A 21,606-nucleotide genomic window follows, 5' to 3' on the forward strand; every position below is an offset into this window, starting at 1 on the left:
ACTGGTGTGTTCTAAACTCACTCCTTCCGGACAGCTAGGGATCTCCCCCAGATCCGCAATAATCGTGTGAATTTTGTCATAAAAAAAGCTTGCCAAACTATCGCATAGCTCTTGCGAGCGGGGAATCTGATTCTTACCGCACTCGGGGCTGGTCAGGGTGTTTAAAATTTTAAAAATGCACCTCGGCCTGTAATGGGCCTTCAGTATAGTGCTAGAGTAGTGATCAGCTTTAGTCAAATTTATTTCTACCGTATAGCGCCCAATCAGACGTTTCCAACTAGTTTTTTCCTTATCGTTATAACTCCTCCTCCACTTCCTCTCCGCCTGCTTACACTCAAGTTTCAATTTTTTTAGTTTGTCATTGAACCAAGGTGCTGAAGATCTTCCTACTTTCTTATGAACTTTAAATGGGGCAGTTGAGTCTAGGACGGAGGAAATCTGTCCACAAAAGGAGGCATAATTCTCCTCCACTTGCTTACCTGGTGAAAAACAGTCTTTCAAATCAAACACCGAGGCAAGTCCTCTATTTCTTAGAAGGGTTTTCCAGTCCCTACCAACATAATTAGTAGCAGAGCTCCCTACTTGAGCATTGTAACAAGGCATAGTCACCAAAAATTTTACCAAAAAGTGATCCGTCCAAACCATTGGCAGAATGCCCACAACATTAAGGACTTGGTCCCCAGAAAAAATAAAATCAAGTGTGTGACCATCCTTGTGAGTCGCCTTTTTCACCCGCTGGTGAAGGCCCAAGCCTTCACACGACTGAAGGACATTATTGTAGCCGGAGTCCAAAGACCTATTCTTCCACAAATTAAATCGCCCAGCAGCACTACCCTAGCGTGGGTAGCAGCCAAGTTGGTAATGGCCTCCAACAATAACTGCTGCTGCCGGGCACACAACGCCCCCGGGGGTCTATAACAGACCACCCCAGTTAAAATATACCCATGAGCGTCTTTGATGAAAATTCCAAATAGCTTGAATCCCTCAATTGTGTCAATATCTAATGCCACACAGTTCCAAGAATCTTTGTAAATTACACCGACTCCACCCCCTCTCCCCCTTAGTCTAGGTTTGTGTAGGATTTTGAATCCAGGAGGGCATGCCCATCCTGGATCCACCTCACACGCAGGGTTGGTCCAGGTTTCAGTCATGAATAAAACATCTAAATCTTGGAGTTCCAGTAACAGCTGGATTTCAATGCAATGCTTTGGAAGCGATCTCACATTGAGCAGTCCACAAATAAGGTTCCCCTGCCTCAAAAAAATCAGAGACCGGAAGAGCAGTCTGTTCCAGAGTAAATGTACCCAACCTCTCTGCCGCCACCCTCAACCTACGCAATTCCATACTGGAATAACTTAGAGAACTACTATCTCCCCCCGACTCCAACTTTTACCCCCAGTCCGAGCAGCATCGCTGGCGCTGAGCGCGACCTTAGCGCGGATGGGCGCAGACGGGCTTGCCTTAGGCGCGCCTTTGGCGCTCTGCCGGGGCGCTCGCGCCAGCATTCGTTATATGCTGCTCGAGGTCCTGAAAGCTGAACCGCTAACCTGACAAGATGGCAGTACTACTCAGTCAGGAACCGTACACTAGGGTAGGAGGATGGAACCCAGTGCCGGTTTCGTTAATACAAAATCTGCATGTTTTAAAAAAACACACACAAAATGTTTAAAAATTCCCCACTTTACAATAAGGTTTTCCCCCAATTAAAACATTTTCCCCAAAGGTGCAAGTGCAAGGTAAACAACGTTAGCTGCTCCCCAAGGAATCAACCACACGCATACAGCCTTGTACGTTATTTAGATCGCTTATATCAGCAGCAAACTCTTCAAAAGATGTGAAAAGAAATCCAGGATGCCCAAGAGTGCTATTTCAAGATTTTAATGGCAAAGTGATGCCTCACCAATGTGTTTCGCTTTGCAGCTTTTTCACGGTGTGGCGATAGCTCAGTAGTCTCCTTATTTAGATACAACTTTGTTCAATGACACAAAGGAAGGACTTCAAAGATGTATACAAGTACATGGATTAACATGAGCGCCATTTTAAGAGGTCTTCCTTAAATAGGATTATATCAAATACTATTGTGATCCGCAACATTTTAGACATACAAATGTCAAATTGATAAGCATGTTGCATTATATATATATTACAATTATACAATATATGTACAAATGCGAATATTATCCAAGTGCAGTATTGTGCTAAGTGAGGCGCTAGGTCAGGGTAGTCACTCATGTCAAAGAGAAGAGACACTTGGGTCCTGTTGGACCAAGAGGCCTTTTTCCATACAGGTCCATGTTAGAGCCCAATGCTAGCATACGTGGGAACAGTTCCAGATGATATGTACAATGTTGCAGTCTGAGTCAGGACTTAAGTTGGCCCTCTGAACTTTGGTATGGGACCATTGACGTCTATGTAACAGTTTAAAATAGCCATATTGCAGGCCAGAGTCGTGGCTTCTTGTTATAGTGAGCTAGTATTGCCTCTCAGTCTCAACCACAAATTGAAACTGCGGGCGTTCTTCCCAACATGTATGTAACTAATTAGTCGAGGGAATAGAGAATTGGACATCAATCAGTAGCGAGTAGAGGCCTCTTTTTGCGCCTTTAAAAGTCTTCCACACCCACAGGGAGAGAACTATAGGTGAACGTGGCAACGCTATATTGTGGAGCTTAAGAGATTGTGAAAAGTATGTGATTATTGTGCATATCTCCAGTATTGAGAGTGCAGTAAATCGTATTCCTGTGGGAGTTCCAGGAGGGTTTTCAAGCGTCTGTCTGTTATCAAGCCATCTAGACGTAAGAGTCAAGCCAGTCTTCATAAAGCCCAGATAATCTCTTCCTTGTCTTTAATAAGTGCTGCATTGTGCCATAAAGGGTCGTCAGCATGGAGGTATTAAGGCACTTTCAGAAATGTGCGTGTTCTCTTCCACACATAGTGGGAGGCAAAGATCAATGGATTTGAGATTGCTAATTTCTGGGGGCTTTTCGAGTAATATGTAGCCAGGTCTCTCCTAACTACTAATGCATAGTTCTCCATAACTACCCAGTCTGGCGTTTTTCAGTGTGTTTTAATTGTGCTAATTGACTGATACAGTAGATTGGCCAACCAGTAGCTTTCCATATGGGGCAGGAGGGGCCCCCTTTTAGTAGTGGCAACGGATTGTTCAGAGCTCCGTAGTCTTGGTTCTGTGAAGCCCCATATGAATTGGAAATTCAGGTTGACAATATCTTTAAGTAGTGGACGAGATATTAGCGGTGCGAGCATCCCAAAGATCTAGTTAAAGCAGGGAGGTATAGTAATTTTAATGATTTCTGGAAATCCCCTTTGTCTAGCCGCAGCAGGATAATGTTGTCATGCACCATGTACTGCAGGCCTCTGTTAACGAGTAAGACTAATTATTTAAGATTCTCAGTTTTTTAACAAACTTTTTGGGAACCCAGGGAAGCCCTGGTGGTGGTGACGGTAAGTGGCAGAGCCTCACATTTAGAGCTCTTTATTTTATACCCAGAGAAACTCAAGAAGAGATCAATCTGATTCATCAGTGCGGTAGCCGATTCTGGTGGGCGAAATAATGTGAACAAGACGTTCTCAGCATAATAGAATTCTCCTGCAAGTGTCAGCATGACTTTAATCTGCATGTTATGTCTTATGGCTATGGCCAGTGGTTCCAAGGCTAGAATGAAAAGTAGAGGGGAGAGGGACATCTGTGTCTCATGCCACAGTGAACTACAAAGTACAGGGGAGCTATGACCACAAGTAACCAATGCAGAGGGAATGTGGCATATAATGTTAAAGAATCTAAGAAAATTACCCGTCCGTTCCAGAGTTCTAAACCTATACCCTCATTCCACTCTGTCAAAGGCCTTTTCATTATCCAATGAAAGATTGACTCCCCCGTGAAGGCCATCACGTTCTTGCCAGACTTTGGGGGAGAGAGCACAGGGATGATTCATCGGCGAATGATCTGGTACGAACCCTATTTGAGTGGAAGGTATTAACAGGTTGATGACCATTTTAAGAGGATTGACCAGGACCATTGACAAGATTTTAACATCCGTAATAATGACCAATATGGGCCTGTGGTTGCCAACCCAGGAGATTCCTAAAAGGCTTAGGGAGCAGTGAGATTTTGGCTTTGGTGAAGTCTCCTGGACATCATCTACCTCAAGTATTTCTTGGAACACAGAGGACAATCTGTGATTTGGCACATTTATAAAATTATACTGGGAAGCAGTTATCCCCTGGGGCTTTATTATAGCCACAGGGATCACCTCCTCTGATATGGGGCCTTTCAGGCTTTTCTACGTTTCTAATATCAGTGAGGAGATAGGTATCATCTGAAAACTAAATTATGAATTCTCCCCTCGCCATACCGGTAGCCACTGCCTCTGACGCTGCCCCAGTTGTGAAAGAGTATGTTTGATATTATCTGTGCTCCAAGCCACACTCGGCAGCCTTCATCGCCTTGCTAAATTCAAAGATGGTGAAAGAACCGACGCAATGAATGCGCCCTTCTTAGCAACATTTCTCTTCTACCTTCCCTGCAGACATCATATTTTATTCTGATGTTCTGAGCACAGAGGCCGTGAAAGCGAATCCTCTATCACACAGAACTCACTCGCCATTCTGAACATATTTCCCTCTGTGCACCGCACCCCTCCAGCCTCTGGTCTTATCCTGCTGTCACAAGTGAACTTTCTACTAACTTTATACTGTCCTGTGCCCAGTGCTGCCTGAAGTTTTGCTTGTTTTGCATTTCTCACGCTTAATTGTCGACCTTCCCATTCGTATTGATTTTCCCAGACAGGGTAGAAACAAAAGAGATTTTAAAAGCTGATACCTGCTCATGGTGCGTCCTCAGTTTCCTTTCTTCGCATAACTTCCTTCGTTCCCGATGAAGAGCTGTTTGATGTGTTCTGATATTCGTGTTCTTCCCTTGAGGGATTCTGGTCCAAGTTTTTAGTTTGCCTATGTTCGACATTTCAATGTTTTCACCCTTATGTATTACAGTCTTGGGAGCATTTTTTTGCAATATTGTCAGGTGCATCCTTTTGGCAATGTAATTGCGTTGAGACAAAATCCTAGAACAAGAACTGATTTTGGCTAAAATACCATGTACCCATCACGCAGGCCACTTGATAGTTCTGCCATAGGCTCCCCGTGGCCCCGTTACTCCTCGCCTACACATGCACACACAGTTTCAAACACTACAAATTGTTGTATTCATTTTATTTTTGCAAACATAGTTTTATTACCAGCAAACCTATTTTAATCTGGTACTTGAAGGCTCCAATTGAATGGAACCAACACTACAGTAACCTTAAGGAGTAATAATGTTAACTGAATGCTCATAAATAGACCACCCATCACTCAAAAAAGAGTCAAGAACCAACAACCACCTCCCACACAACAACCAATGGTACTTTAAGCATGTAAAAATGATTAAAAGTAATTTAAACTGAAAGGCTGGAGCCAAGTGAGAGGGATGCTGATGCTTTCAAGACCTTAATGCAGACAGCTTCACCTCCCCTTGATACTCTGAGCCTGGGCCCAGTTCCCCCAAGCAAAAGTTGGCCGAGTATTTGGCGAAGAATGTGTATATTGGGCTACTTAATTTTGTTAGCCATGGAACCAAAGTTATACCTTGACCAGTCTTTTAAAATGAGTACAACATCAATCAACTTTCTCTTTTCTGGTGTGAAACCATATCATGTGTGACACAAAGTAGTCCTGGTCTTTGCTGGCAACAATACTTTGCATTCTGTGACATGCAGTTTTATTTTTTATCATCAAAGGGGCTCCTAAGTTCCAACATTCTAGTGTTATTGGTTTACAGGTTAGATTTGCCTACCAGTGTTAGAAATCCAGCCTCTGATATAATGTAAACATTCCATCAGTTTTTGGGCCCGTGCCTGTTGCGGGTACTTGACCCACCCACACAAGGGAGGTATCATTTTTATCGGGAAACTTTGGGGAATGCTGGGTGGGAGGAAATTTGTGGATCCACGTAGATTCCAGAACTTTCCCACACAGAAATTTCAGAAAAAAGTGAATTTTTCAGCTAAATTTGAGGTTTGCAGGGGATTGTGGGTCGGAAAACGTTTGGGGATCCACGCAAACCAAACCTCATTGGACTCCCCAGGGTGTCTAGTTTTCAGAAACATGTGGGGTTGGTAGGTTTCCCTAGATGGCGGCAAGCCCGGTGCCAAAAAACCAGGTGTCACCCCCCCCAAAACCAAGTGGTTTTGTTATTTGTAATTTTGAAGTCTCCACAATACGATTTGGGACATTTCCTGTTTCAGCCACTTTGCCTACCCACACAAGTGAGGTACCATTTTTATCAGGAGACCTGGGGGAACGCTGCGTGGGAGGACATTTGTGGATCCACGCAGCTTCCAGGACTTTCCTACACAGAAATTTGAGAAGAAAGAAAGCATGCCAATGACCCCACCCTAATTCAAATTTGCCCCAAAATAATCCCTGGCGTCTAGTGGGCTTTTTGCCCCCACGGGGGGGGCAGATTGGGGGCTAATGCCCCCATTGTGCCCCCCAGGGGGGCAGAAAGGCTGTAATTTTTGCAGAAGAGTGGTGCGGGCATTGGCATGCCCATTTTGGGCAGCGGCCATTCTACTTAAAATTTGCCCCAAACAAATCCCAGGCATCTAGTGGGCTTTTTGCCCCCCCCCCCCGGGGGCAGAAAGCTCACTAGATACCAGGGATTTTTTTAAAACTATAATTAGGTGTGGGCCGATGCCCCCACCCCCCCGTCGCAAAGGTCCAGTCTTTCTGCCTCTCTTGGGGGGCAGATGGGGCAGTAGCCCCCAATCTGCACCCCCGGGGTGGCAAAAAGCCCACCAGATGCCAGGGATTTTTTTTGGACAAATTTGAATTAGGGTGGGGGCTGCCCAAAACAGGCATGCCCATGCCCCCACCCCCTCCCCCACAAAAATTACAGCCTGCCTGCCCCCCGGGGGGCAGATGGGGCAGTAGCCCCCAATCGGCCCTCTCGGGGGGGACAAAAAGCCCACTAGACGCCAGGGATTTTTTGGGGGCAAATTTGAATTAGGGTGGGGGCATTGACATGCCCGTTTTGGGCAGCCCCCATGGGGGCATATCGGGGTAACCCCACCCCCTGTTATCACCCCCCAGGGCGGCAGAAAGCCAACTAGGCACGGATTTGTTTTTAGCAATATGCCTACCTGTGGATTTTGGGCCCTAGCGCAGCCGGCACATAGGTAAACCTAGCAAACCTGTACATTTTTGAGAACTAGACACCCAGGGAAATCCAGGATGGGGTGACTTGACTGGCTCTCACCAGGATCTGTTACCCAGAATCCCTTGCAAACCTAAATATTTGTAAAAAAAAAAAAAACATTTTTCCTCACATTTCTGTGGTGGAAAGTTCTGGAATTCAAATTTGACCCCAAAAAATCCCTGGCGTCTGGTGGGCTTTTTGCCATCCGGGAGGGTGGGTGTTCAGAAAGTCCACTAGACGCCATGTATTTTTTCGGGTAAATTTTAATTAGGGTGGGGGCTGCCCAAAACGGGCATGCCAATGCCCCACCCTAATACAAAATCCCTGGTATCTAGTGGGCTTTCTGCCCCCCGGGGAGGCAGATTGGGGGCTACTGCCCCATCTGCCCGCCAAGAGGGGCAGAAAGACTGTACTTTTACGGTGGGGGTGTGTGGGCGTTGTCTTGCCCATATTGGGAGGCCCCCACCCCTAATCATAATTTAAAAAAAATCCCTGGTATCTAGTGAGCATTCTGCCCCCCGGGGGGCAGATTGGGGGCTACTTCCCCATCTGCCCCCCAGAGGGGGCAGAAAGACTAATCATGCCCAAATATGTATGGGGGAGCAAAGGCCCTTGCCCAAGGGGCCACTTCCCCCTCCCTGGTGCGCTAGTGGGTGGATCCCTGCTTGGGGATCACCCTCCTGGGGTGATCCCCAAGCAGGGATCTACTAGGGAGGCGTACCATTGGAAAAGGGAGATTCCCCCCTTTCCAATGATACCTCTCCTGAGTTTCTACGTGCTCAGGGGGCTGATATAGCCCCCTGAGCACATAGAAGAGGCTTATTTCAGTTTCGGTTTCACTGAAATGACGTCAGCGTGACGTGCGCGCCGATCGTCATTTCAGGGAAACCGGGGGGGTGGGTCCATTCTCAGGAGCTGGAGTAGCTCTTCCCCAGCTCCCGAGGCTTCAGGGGTGAAATAAAAATCACTCTGGTGCCTGTACTAGAGGGATTTCCGGTGCTGTGTGCCATGACGGCCGGGAGCCGTCGTGCGCACACGAGCACTGTTGCGCATGACGGATCCCCGGCCATCATGCGCATAAAAGGGGTTAAAGCAGTCAGTCAGTCAGTCAAATAATCTTTATTCATCGTACTTACAGCCAGAAGAAGAATACATTCAAAGATTAAAAAACATTTAAGATATAAAACCAGCAATGTTTGATAGACTTCTTGACAACAGCAATTCATAATCAACAAAGTAACAGTGAGAAGTTGAATTAATATTCCAACAAATAGCAACATGGCACTAGTTAACAAATAAAAAACAAAAATAAAAATTATCTTACAACAGCCATAGATCAACATAAAGACAACATATATTAATCTTTAAAACACTGTATCCCTAAAAACCATGATGTAGAAAAACAGTTCCTTAAAATCAGATACAAAAATATAAGGGTCATTTCCCAACTTTATTCCATATGCGTACAGCTGTGGAAATATACCTGTAAACCATAAGACATGTATATTCATCATTTAAGAGCTGGAGGTAGTATGAGGCCGGCCGACACTTCCTGATATTTAAGAGTTTTATTAGGGGGATAATAAAATCCCGCCTCGGTTTGGTATACAGGCGACAAAAAATTGATTTAGAGTCACACTGGCATAGATCCAGTTTAGCATCACAATAAGCTTTGTGTGGGTAGGAAACCAAGAGGTGTGCGATGCAAAACCTGAATCTCATAAAAGAAAACATTTTTGCATGACAAAAATAAAAAGAGAGGTAGGGCTCAACACTTGGGGAGTGTACTAGAAGCAAATATTCCATAACACTCTTTTTCCCTAACTCCAGGTGCTCAGTGGTCGACTTTAAAAAAGATAAAAGGTCCTTTTTCAGCTGAATTTGTGGGATTTAAACAATACTTTCTGGGTTGTAAAAGCAATTCCCCAACCACGCTGTCTCAAACTGATTTTTTATATATTTGAGCCATGGTATCGTCTGCATATGATCAAGTCTAAAACAATCCAATATGATTGTGCGATTAAGGGCAGGCTCAACTTTTGCCAATACTGAATGCCATAATAAATTTGGTGCAATTTGTATACGATGGGTTAAGGGAGTCAATCCAAGTTCATTCTGACAAAAGATAATGGGGAGACTGCTTGAAAACTGTTAATAGGTGTCTAAGAAAATTATTCTCAGCTGTCTGGAGACGTGCCGGGTTACACAAGTCCTGCACTCCAGCCCCATACAAAATTACAGAACACGAGCGAGCCTTGTAAATTTTAATTATCGGTTCAATGGGTCTTGAACCTAATTTCTTTGTAAACATAAACACCGTCTCCATATTTTGGTTAAAACTACTGACCCTTGTTTCAACTTAATGATGCCAAGTACTTTTCTGGTCAAAAGGGATTCCCAGATACGAGAAAGTTGGAACATAGGACAACCTTTTATTATTAATAAAACATGATATTAAAAGGGGGGGGGGAGATTTGCCAGACACCATAGTTTATGACTTGGCAATGTTAGTCTTTAAGTCCAGATCAGTCATAAAATCATTGAATTTGGTGACAAGTTTTTGTAGGCCCACACTGGTTCTGGACATTATCACACAATCATCTGCATAGAGTAATGCCGGAAGATTTCTAGTGCCTATTTTGGGAATGTCAACATGCCATTGATTAATATAGCTGTCTAAATCATTAACATAAAGACAAAATAAAAAAAGGGGGAAGGACCCATCCTTGACTGACCCCATGATTCATTTTAATGGGTGCAGTGAGTTCCCCGTCCACCCTGTACCTGACCCTCCCAGTCACATCCTGGTGCATCTGAGCTAAAAAATGAACCATTGGATCAATACCTAGGGCAAGCATTTTTTCCAATAGTTTCCCTCTCTGTACCCAGTCAAAGGCATTAAGACCCATAAACCCAAGATTGAGGGAACCATTCTTGGCTAATGTGTACTTACTTATGACCAGGTTGAGGTTGAGACACTGTTCAACAGTTCCCAGACCCCTCCTGAAGCCATATTGTATATCGGACAACTTCCCACTTTCAATTACCCAAGTCTCCAGTCGATATAAAATGACCCTGCCCATCAATTTACAAGTACAATCAACTAATGAGAGTGGGTGGTAGCATCTTGGGTCCGACCTGTCCCCTTTTTTAAAGATGGGAACTATGATCACTGTGGCTCAAGATTTTGAGGGGCCCTGAGAGACTATACAGCTTAGAATATTGGTCAGCAGTGGGAGCCAGAGGTCAGGATTGGCCAGGAAGAGATCGGCAGGGACGCCATCTGGGCCGGATGCCTTGTTCTTCGTAGTCTGATTTAAGGCTTTTTGAACTTCGTCAAGCGTGGGACATGCCAGCTCAAAAATTCCCTGACCAATTTTTGTGTCCCTATAGTTTGAGGGAGAACAGTGCTCACCATTATTGCTATATAGGCTAGAAAAATGTTGAACCCAGGTATCAGGCAAAATTGCGGACTCAGCAGTGCTATTGTGGGAGCTTTGGAGAAAAGTTGAATTAACAATTTTCCAGAAAAGTCTAGAATCTTTATCGAGACTAGCTTCATGCACTTGTTCCCATGCCTCTCTTCTTATATCCAGTTTACATTTCACAATGGCCCGTTTATATTAATTTCGAAGATGTTTTACCCCTAGACAATCCTTTTTTTTCAATGCCTATAAAAGATTACTGTGGAATTGTGAGCAGTCACCCTTAAACCATTTTTGAGGCCTCTGGGATCTCGGTCTCCTTTCACCTCGTAAAACAGTGTTAATGGTCTCGGTTATTTCAGCGAAAGCCCTTAACATGGATGGGGGATTTAATCTACTTTCTAGACACTCCAATATTTGTGCCAATATTTGTACCTTATTGATAGTCACATTCTGCTGGAGAACAGAGTGTGTGTCTACCAGGGACCAATTACGCAAGAGACCCTTGTTTTTAATAAAAGTTATTGGTTGTAGATTTGATTTCCCAGAGAAATAATCAATCTGGTTCTCTAAACAGAATGGTCCTTGTTTACAGTAGTCTCTGGACAAAAATGAAGAGCATAACCGGAAATATTTAATTGTAATTTATCGTTTTAGGTTTGTGTTGGAAATACATCAATTTTAAAATTAAGGACATTTCATTTCAAAATGTAAAAATCTGTTTACAACCTTAAATGTTGATTAATACTTTACAGTTGTTTATTTGTTTATTTCGGATATAAAAAATCCATAAAACACCATACATAAAATAGCAAAGTATGAGAATAAAAACAATAAAACACTAAGAAGATTAAAAGCAGTATATAGCAGTTGTTACATGCAAGGTGTCAATGCAACAACATATTGTTATGGCTGATGTGTCTAGCCATGACATTTGTGCATAAATGTAAAATACAAAGCAGCACAGCATTTGGTTGAATCATAGTTATGATACGTGATCCGTTGCTTCTCACGGGCAAGGTGGAATATGGTGTCTCTGTCTCTATAATTTAATACCCGGGTGATTATTGGTCATGCTGGGGCTCCCGGTGGTGGCGCCAAAGAACGGTGTGCTTGTTCAATGATAACTTGTGGGGAGACGTTTTCCGCTCTGAAACAATCCTTCAGCATGTCTTCTATGTACGTTTCTAGGTGTCCAGTGTTGGCGCTCTCTGGTATGCCCATTATACGTACGTTGTTATGTCACGATCTCGCTTCCAAGTCCTCGTTCTTATTTTTTATTATTTCCAGACGTTTTTCCATGGAATCACATTTTGTCGCTGTAGCATTAGATTCATCCTCCACCACTGAGATACACAACTCTGCTGCGTCAAGGCGTTCGCCTTTTTTGTCCAGTTTCGATGCCATGTGGTCTACTCGCAGCGTGAGATTTTTGATTTTACCATCGATTGCTTGCAAGCTTTGTTGGATGGCACCAAGGGTAGCTTCCATTTTTGGGTCTCTGGTACGGTCTTGGGATCCGAAAGTGCCTGTGTACTCTTGGGCGTGCGACGCGTGTCAAATGAAAATTTAGACTGCTGTTTGGCAGGTTTTCCCGTGTTGCAGGGTGTCGCGATATATTACTCTTTGGAGAGGATGAATACACAATTTAACTCCTGTATGTTGTGCTAGATGACAATTGCGCGTTACCCCGGCGTCCCCTGTTGGTTCCAGCTAGTAGGCTGCACTTAGGTTGTTATGGTGAGTCTGAAGTGGTTATGGATTGTGTGTGACGATGGGGGGGGTTGCCGGGGGTCAACTGCACTTGGTAAGGCCGGCAACCCCCCCAGGCCCCCACGAGCACCCACCCCTATCCAGCAGCGCAATGCCCCGTCGGCCGGCCGGCCGGCCACGTGTTGTGTAGTTTATTGGTCGGCTGCCTGGACAATCTCCTGGGGCAGCGTGCGTGCGGTTCGTACAGAGGTGCATCTGGGTAGTTGCGCCCGAGAGGCCAGCAGGTTGCTGCCAAACATCGGTGCTGTTTCAGCTTAGTACCACTGCAGCGCGGGGATTCAGTGCGAGCTGTCGCATGCCTTCCCAGGTTTATTCCACATCCACCACCACCACCACATCCACCACCACCACATCCTCCACCATCATGTCCTCCACCACCACATCCACCACACCCACCACCACATCCACCACACCCACCACTACCATGTCCACCACGCCCATCACCACATCCACCACCACCATGTCCACCACTACCATGTCCACCACCGCGTCCACCACCACCACATCCACCACCATGTCTACCACCACATCGTGCACCACCACCACATCGTCCACCACTACCGCGTCCACCACTACCGCGTCCACCACTACCACGTCTACTACCACGTCCACCACCACGTCCACCACGTCCACCACGTCCACCACCACCACCACGTCCTCCACCACCACCATATCACCACCACCATGTCAACCCCCACCACCACCAGGTCCACCACCACCAGGTCCACCACCACATCCTCCACCACCACCACGTCCTCCACCACATCCTCCACGTCCACCACCTCCACCACATCCACCACCACCACATCATCCACCACCACGTCCATCTCCACCACCACGTCCATCTGACAGGTAAAGTGTCACTGGAGGGCAGGGTAATAGGAGTGTCAACCCTGGCTGAACATGGGATATTTAAGGATGCATTGGGTGCAAGAAGACAGGAACAGGGGCTAGAAGTATTACTCCAGACCCAAGACATCCACCACCACCACCACAGCCACGTCCACCACCACCACCATGTCCTCCACGTCCACTGCCACCACCACATCCTCCACCACCACCACGTCCACCACCACCACGTCCACCACATCCAAAAGCAACAAGGCCACTACCATATCCACCACCACCATATCCACCACCACTATATCCACCACCACCCCCATCACCACCTTGTCCACCACGTCCACCACCACGTCCTCCACCACCACCACATCCACCACCACCACCATGCCCACCACCACCATGCCCACCACCACCACCATGCCCACCAGCACCACGTCTACCAGCACCACCATATCCACCACCCCCACCATGTCCACCCCCACCATGTCCACCCCCACCATGCCCACCCCCACCATGTCCACCCCCACCATGCCCACCCCCACATCCACCCCCACATCCACCCCCACGTCCACCCCCACGTCCACCCCCACATCCACCCCATCCAACACGTCCACCACCACATCCACCACGTCCACCACCACGTCCTCCACCACCACCCCCACCCCATCCACGTCCACCCCACCACATCCACCCCCACCACATCCACCCCCAACCACGTCCACCCCCAACCACGTCCACCCCACCACATCCACCCCACCACGTCCACCCCACCACCACATCCACCATCACAACCACCAAGTCCACCACCACCAACACGTCCACCACCACGTCCACCACCATCACCACATCCACCACATCCACCACCTCCTCCACCCCCACCACGTCCACCACCACCACGTCCACCACCACCACCACCACATCCACCACCACGTCCACCACCATGTCCACTACCACCATGTCCACCACCACGACATCCACCACCACCACATCCTCCACCACAACCACCATATCCTCCACCACCACCACCACCTCCACATCGACCACCACATCCACCACCACCACATCCACCACCACCACCATGTCCACCACCACCACATCCACCACCACCACGTCCACCACCACATCCACCACCACCATGTCCACCACCACCACCATGTCCACCACCACCATGCCCCCCACCCCCACCACGTCCACCACCACATCATCCACACCCCCACCACCATATCCACCACCCCCACCATGTCCACCCCCACCACCATATCCACCACCCCCACCACGTCCACCCCATCACAACCACCATCATCCCCATGTCCACCACCATCACCACGTCCACCACCACCACATCCACCACATCCACTACCACCACCACGTCCACCACCACCACTGACAGGTAAAGTGTCACTGGAGGGCAGGGTAATAGGAGTGTTAACCCCGGCTGAACATGGGATACTTAAGGATGCATTGGGTGCAAGAAAACAGGAATAGGGGCTAGAAGTATTACTCCAGACCCAAGATTCATTTTGAAGAGGCGCAATGTCACAGGGGCTCCTGTAAAAGCATTCTCAGTATCTCTACCTCACAGTGGCATACCTGCACGAGCCTCTCACTCAAAACAAGCATTGGCATAGCCAATAGGTCTCTCCTTTGGGACGTTATAAGTGTTTAGCCATGCAACACTTGATGTTGTTGCACCAAGGATATTGTGCTGGATAACTAAACACTTATAAGGTCCCAAAGGCGAGACCTATTAGCTATGCCAATGCTTGTTTAAATAGTTACAGATCCCCAGAATAGGTGTTGGGGACTTCCATTGTTTGTGGACCCCAGGTTAAGAACCCCTAGTCAACGCTGTACATATAGGTTATTTATGCATCTTCCTCAGGATTGGATTTTAGTGATTGATGTAGAAACCCTATCAAAGTGGGACTAAAGCATCATCAATGTAAAGATGCAATAATGAGAGTGGGCTTTGCATTGACAATCCTTTTTGTTCCTCTTATGATACTGCTGCTACATTAAACACTAAAATTATTTAGATACAAGGACAACTCATTGGAACACTGCAAACTTTGAATACTGCATATCTTTTGAGCTTGCACTAACTTTCAGATATCTCTGAAATTTCATATTGTATACAACCAACTCCTGTTTTATACATCGGTCACTTCACATTGCAATAAAACAAGCACTATTCCATTACCCACTTGTTGTTTTGTAGCACCCAGGATCTTTTATTTGTAAATTTCCAAACACTTGTTTTTTATAGGTGCAATGTTAACAAATATATAAATTCATGTTAAAAAATGATCATGATACTGTCTGCGGTCTGAGCTTTTGATGCTATTTTTCCCATGTAAAATATAGCTATCCACGTATCTTAAGAAACTGCATGTGCGCCATGGGTTTAGTCCGGACTGTTCTGCTAAATCAAAATAGAAATATAAAGTTATTTGGTCTAAGTTATGAGGAAGGAGCCACTGTTTCTTTTGATTATAAAAATATCAAGGTTCAATGAAATGCAGGGTTGCCTCATGTACTTTCCTATTTTTCTCTAAAAAAGAGCAGATTTTTGCCTATGGTTGAAGTGGAGCAAGTCCTCTCAAAAGAGTCAGACCTGTAAGAGAGAAGCAAGATAGGCATATCAGGTGAACAGAGTGCAGCATAGCAGTGTTGGAACCTTCACTATCTGTCTTGAAGTGGTAAAGCATCCGGAATCTAAGGCGCACAAATTACATTACATTAGCCAGTGTTTACTCGCTTATTTTCAAAAGGGCCCCTGGGTGGGCCAGGTCCTGGACGCATTTTTTATAAGAGGAGGAGGGCACACAGGGCCCCCAGGTGGGCCAGGTCCTGGGGGCATTTTTTTAAAACAGAGGTGGGTGCACAGGCCCCCCCTCTTAAGGCACATTGAACTCCAGGGACACCGCCTACACGGGACTTTATTAATAAAAAAGGGGGGTGCACGGGGCCCCCTCCATGAGCTCTATAACCACCTCCCAGGGGCAATCACACATTGTTGAGGGGGTCATGCAGCCCTCCTGAGACCCGGGGACCAAACCTCCCCGGAGTTAAATAACACAAGGGCCCTGCGGTCCTTTCTGGGCCCCGGGGACCATCACCTACCCGGGGCCAAATACATTTTACCAAGCGTGGGAGAGGGACTGCGAGGCCTCCCTCATAGGCGTTCTTGGCCCTGGGGACTACCACCTCCCTGGGGCAGCCCATGCACAAGAAAGGAGGGGGGCGCCAAGACCCCCTCCTTGGCTCCCTTCCTGAAGCCATGCATGGCCCTGTGGACCACTAAGCCCCAGGGCCAGCTCCTGCTATGTGCCAGGGTGCACACCCCCGGACATAGCTGTTTGCTTATGCTTGGCAGGAGCTTTGACAGCTCCCGTCAAGCATAAGCAAACACTCCAGTTCCAGCAGGCAGGAGCAGTCAGTGCTCCCACGCTCTAGAAGCAGATGTTTCATCTCTTTCCCTGCCCACAGACATGCAGGCAGGGGAAGAGGTGTAACAGTTTGCTCTTGCACTGAGGGAGCTGCCTTTCCAGCAGCGCCTTCAGTCCAGCAGTGCCGGCTCCCACAGGAGGTGGGGTGCCGGCTGGGACCGTGGGGGAACCTCAAAGCCAAAGGAAGAGCAGAAAGAGGTAAAATAAAGGTAACAAGTGAGCAGAAAGAGGCAGAATATAGTTCAGAAGGAGGCAAGATAAAGGTGAGAAATTAGTAGAAAGAGGCAGAATAAAAGTCAGGCATGAGCATCAAGAGGCGGAATAAAGGTGAGAAACAAGCAGAAAGACTCTGAATAAAGGTCGGATATGAGCAGAAAGAGGCAGAATAAAGGTCAGAAACTATAAGAAAGAGGCTACATAAAGGTGAGAAACGAGCAGCAAGAGGCAGAATAGATTTCCAAAATGAGCATTGGGAGGCAGAACTGAGGTCAGAAACGAGCAGCAAGAGGCAGAATAGAGTTTATAAATGAGCGGAAAGAGGCAGAGTAAAGGTCAGACACAAGCAGAAACAGGCAGAATAGAGGTGAAAAATGAGCAGAAAATACAGAATAAAGATCAGAAAGAGGCACAATAGAGGTCAGAAACGAGCAGCAAGAGGCAGAATAAAGGTCAGAAACGATCAGAAAGAGGGAAAAAAAAGGTAAAAATTAGCATAAAGAGGCAGAATAAAGTTCAGAAACTAGCAGAAAGAGGCAGAATAGAGGTCAGAAATGGGCAGAATAATGGTCAGAAACTAGCAGAAAGAGGCAGACTAGAGGTCAGAAACGAGCATCAAGAGGCAGAATAAAGGTCAGAAATTAGCAGAAAGAGGCAGAATAAAGGTCAGAAATGAGCAGAAAGAGGCAAAATAAAAGTGAAAAATGAGCTTGGCTGCTGGGGATTGCTGGGTTCCAGGAACCCCTTTTGTTGCCACAAGTAACTACCCTACAGCAGTATTTTGTGACTAGGGGTGAGCGCGCCAGTAAACTCTACTCCACTGGTGGGTTGGCGGAGTTTTTGCAGAACTCTGTGTTCCAAGCTGGGCGTGAAGTTGCTATACTCTGCAAACCCCGCCGGCGAAGCAAAGTTTACCACCCACCCCAAGTTACCATTCACGGACCCACTCACTCAAGCACACACTCACAGATCCACTCAGACTCACACACCCACTAACCTACCTATACAGCCACTCGCACACCTTTTTTCAAAGGTGACAGGTTACAGTTAGGAAATAAAATTTTAAAAGCCTTTGAAATTCACTGAAAAAACAAAGCTTACAGGAATGTTATAGTTAGGCTCATATTTCATTTGTACAAAACCAGGGAAATTCAGAAGTTATAGTTACCTGAGCTAACTATAACTTATGACCCTGCAATACACTGCTTATAATCTCACGTATTACATCACTCATGACATCAGTGACATCACTGATGACATATCAAATAACATCACTGATGACATCATCCAGTGAGTGTAACTTTTTTCTAAGAGTGTATGGTCATCAGTATCGGTGCATCCTTGTAGATGAAACCAACAACAACCCAGATGGTAGCAAAATTATTATCCTTGTTTCCATGAAATGGATGTTGTGAAGTTCAATGTATGCAGGAACTTGGAGCTCCTTCACAGAGTGCTTTAGCATAGTCTCACTGTAACATCCCTTAATCTGGTCTCATTTGCAGGGGAAGAGGGGCTGTGAGCAAGTTCAAAGATGGTCACTAAGCCTCTCCGGGTTAGGTCAGACTTTGGCTTGTTCAGGGCTAGTGCACCTGTTAGGCTAGGTAAGGATTAATGTTTGGGTTGGAAAGGATTCAACATCTTCAACATCTACATGGCCCCCCTCGCCACCATCGTCAGACAGCATGGGCTCAGCATAGTATCTTACGCCAACGACACTCAGCTCATCCTTTCTCTCACGAAGAACCCCGAAGATACCAGACTCAGCTTCCAAGAAGGCATGAAAGACGTCGTAGCCTGGATGAGCGACAGCTACCTAAAACTGAACTCTGAGAAGACAGAGGTCCTTGTCCTTGGACCCTCCACCACTGCGTGGGACAGCTCCTGGTGACCCCCTGCCCTCAGAATCCCACCCACCGTGACCGGCCACGCCCGGAACCTTGGCATCACTCTAGACTCCTCTCTCACCATGACCCGCCAGATCAATGCTGTCGCCTCCACCTGCTTCAACTCTCTCCACATCCCCCACAAGACCTTCAAGTGGATCCCCCCCCCCAAATTCAGTAAAGACCTTCACCCACGCACTCATAACCAGCAGACTGGACTACGGCAACTCCCTCTATGCCAGAATTAATAAGACCCTGCTACACAAGCTCCAAACCATCCAGAACACCTCAGCCAGACTCGTCCTCTGAACCCCACAACATGAGCACATGACCCAGCACCTACGAGACCTCCACTCGCTCCCCATCGAGAAGAGAGTAACCTTCAAACAACTCACCCATACTTACAAATCCCTCCACAACATCAGAACCAAATACCTCAACGAAAGAGTCTCCTTCCATGTACCCAAAATGAACCTCCGCTCGGCCGACCTCGCCCTGGCAGAGACCCCACGCATCCGCAGAACCAGAGCAGGTGGAAGAGCCTTCTCCTACATCGCAGCAAAGACCTGGAATGAGCTCCCAGTCAACATCAGACCCTCCCCCACTCTGCAAACCTTCAGGAAGAGCCTCAAGACCTTGCTCTTCGACTGATCCTGAGCTGCAGCCCTTCCGCCCCCCCAGCGCCTTGAGGCCCTCACGGGTGAGTAGCGCGCTTTGCTAAACCCCTGATTGATTGATTGATTATATTTGGGTCACAGTTAGGTCTCTTCAAGTTCAGAATTAATGAAGAGTGAGGGTTATGTTGGGGCAGGACTAGATATGAGTCATGTCTATGCAAACTTCTGAAGTAATGGTGAAGACTTGTGTTTGAGCTTGGTCTGTGGTATTGTAGGACAAGCTATTAGACTAGGTCAGGGTTACGTTTAAGTCAGTCTGAGTAATACCCTGCCTAATAATCTTGATTTCTCTCTACCAGGTTTGGCTTTGCACACCCACAGATGATGCAGGAACTGCAGTTTCGCCTGAGGAAACCCAAGCCCCAGTGAAATGCTCTATATGTTTGGATACACTTTGGAATTTTTCTCAGAAGATCTTAATAGACTTGTAAGCATAAATAGATGGCATTTTTGTGCACACTTGAGTTTGCTATCCAGTGTTAGGCAACAGACTGAATGATGTTGAGATTGTTTCAAGCTGCTTTTAACCTATGCCTACCGTGTACAAGCCAAAAACAGTGTTCCCTCTCTCGGCTCTCCCTACTCTAAATTGGCATCTTGTTATTCGAAAAGGTAAGGACATTTTCATCAATGACGAGAGATCAGCGCTAACTGAAATGTCACCATCACTTAAATTGAGATCTTTGCTCAAGCAAACAGGAAGAGCCATTGACTAAATGAGCAGAAATGGTCACTCCACCAGTAGGGGTCCCTTCCCCAAAAAGGTAAGATCATAGCTCAGGTGGAAAGCATCAAACACCCAAGAATTGGGCATCTTCATTCAACCACAAAAACTTATTTATTCAATGTGTAGATTGCATCACGCAGTGAGCAGAAATCTTATGTCATCCCCTCCAGGAAAGTGTTAACTGCTGCTTCCATCTTTCGTGGACATTAATGGATATTAACTGCCCTACCCTCACCTTTGCCAGATATGTGCCAGCGATTTGTGACATAAGAGGGTAAGTGTCCACGTGAACTGGTCTTCTTGGGCTACAGAGACTCTGTTTAAAAGGCAATAAGTGGGATTCAAAAATATACCCCGTCACTACCTTTCTACGTGTAGTCTGGCAATCACCTCATGCCCCAAACACCCCTTTAATCTTCTGCTTGATAATTAATAAACTACTTTTGCATTTATTAATGCCTGTAGTATGTTTTTCTTGAATGGACATGTTCATCAATAGCATTGTGGAGGGTCGAGATCTCTCCAGGTGCCTACAAACGAATACTGTGTTATAGAGTGAGGTACAAGTAGAAAGTGAACAAGATAATGCACTAAGACCCTGCATGTGCCTTTGTTTAGGATCCCCCGACCAAAACTGTAGACTTCTAGTAACCTTGGGAAAATCATAACCCCCTTTCCTTTAGAATAGGTTCCTCACCTCTCAGCTGAAACACCTGCGTCTCTATTTCCTGTGTTGCTCAAAATATCACAAGGCAATAAGTTCACTGTTGCACAGTCTGGCCTGAATGCAGTAGTGAACCATGACTGGTTCTAACGTGTCTGACTTACATTATCGTTGAATAACTAAATGGATGGGCTAGGACTTAGGGCAAGGATAAATAGTCCTCTGATTGTAAAACATTTTAGATTTCAGAGAAACTTTCACTTTGATTGGGCCCAGCTTTTTGCGATAACCAATAAAAAATCTTAGTTCCAAGGATGTTGTACTTCCTTGGATATTAAGGAAACTCTATATAGCTGTGTAGAGATTATATTTGGCAGCTTTCAGACGGATTTCTTCTTTGAGGGCTATGAAACATCTTGCTATTGTGACATGAACATCAGAAGAAGTAGAGCTTAACTTCACAGTGAGGAAAAAAGATTAACCCTGGCTGCCAGGAAGACCTGTGCATGGACCAGGAGACTGAGGCGGTGTGGAAATTATTTCGGCACACTGAATCACTCACAAGCTGCAACAATCTTCTGGTCCACCTGGGCAAAACCATTAAATGAAGATCAGACATGACCAGAGGTTGAAGAGCAGCAAAGGTGCCTTATAGATGCTAATAGTTGCAGTGCTACACTCTCACCACCAT

General features: G+C 46.3%; 1 protein-coding gene across 1 annotated transcript in view; it reads left to right on the plus strand.

Moving 5' to 3' along the window:
- Positions 1 to 20,703, plus strand: part of LOC146811932 (uncharacterized) — a 221,331-nt gene extending 200,628 nt beyond the window's left edge. Inside the window, exon 7 of the mRNA XM_085618901.1 lies at positions 19,824 to 20,703. Coding sequence (XP_085475027.1) covers positions 19,824 to 19,893 — 70 coding nt within the window. The 3' untranslated portion in view covers positions 19,894 to 20,703. The remainder of the gene's footprint in view (positions 1 to 19,823) is intronic.
- The last annotated feature ends 903 nt before the right edge of the window (positions 20,704 to 21,606 follow it).

Source organism: Triturus cristatus, chromosome 7, assembly GCF_964204655.1.
Source record: "Triturus cristatus chromosome 7, aTriCri1.1, whole genome shotgun sequence".
In the NCBI taxonomy this organism is placed as follows: domain Eukaryota; kingdom Metazoa; phylum Chordata; class Amphibia; order Caudata; family Salamandridae; genus Triturus; species Triturus cristatus.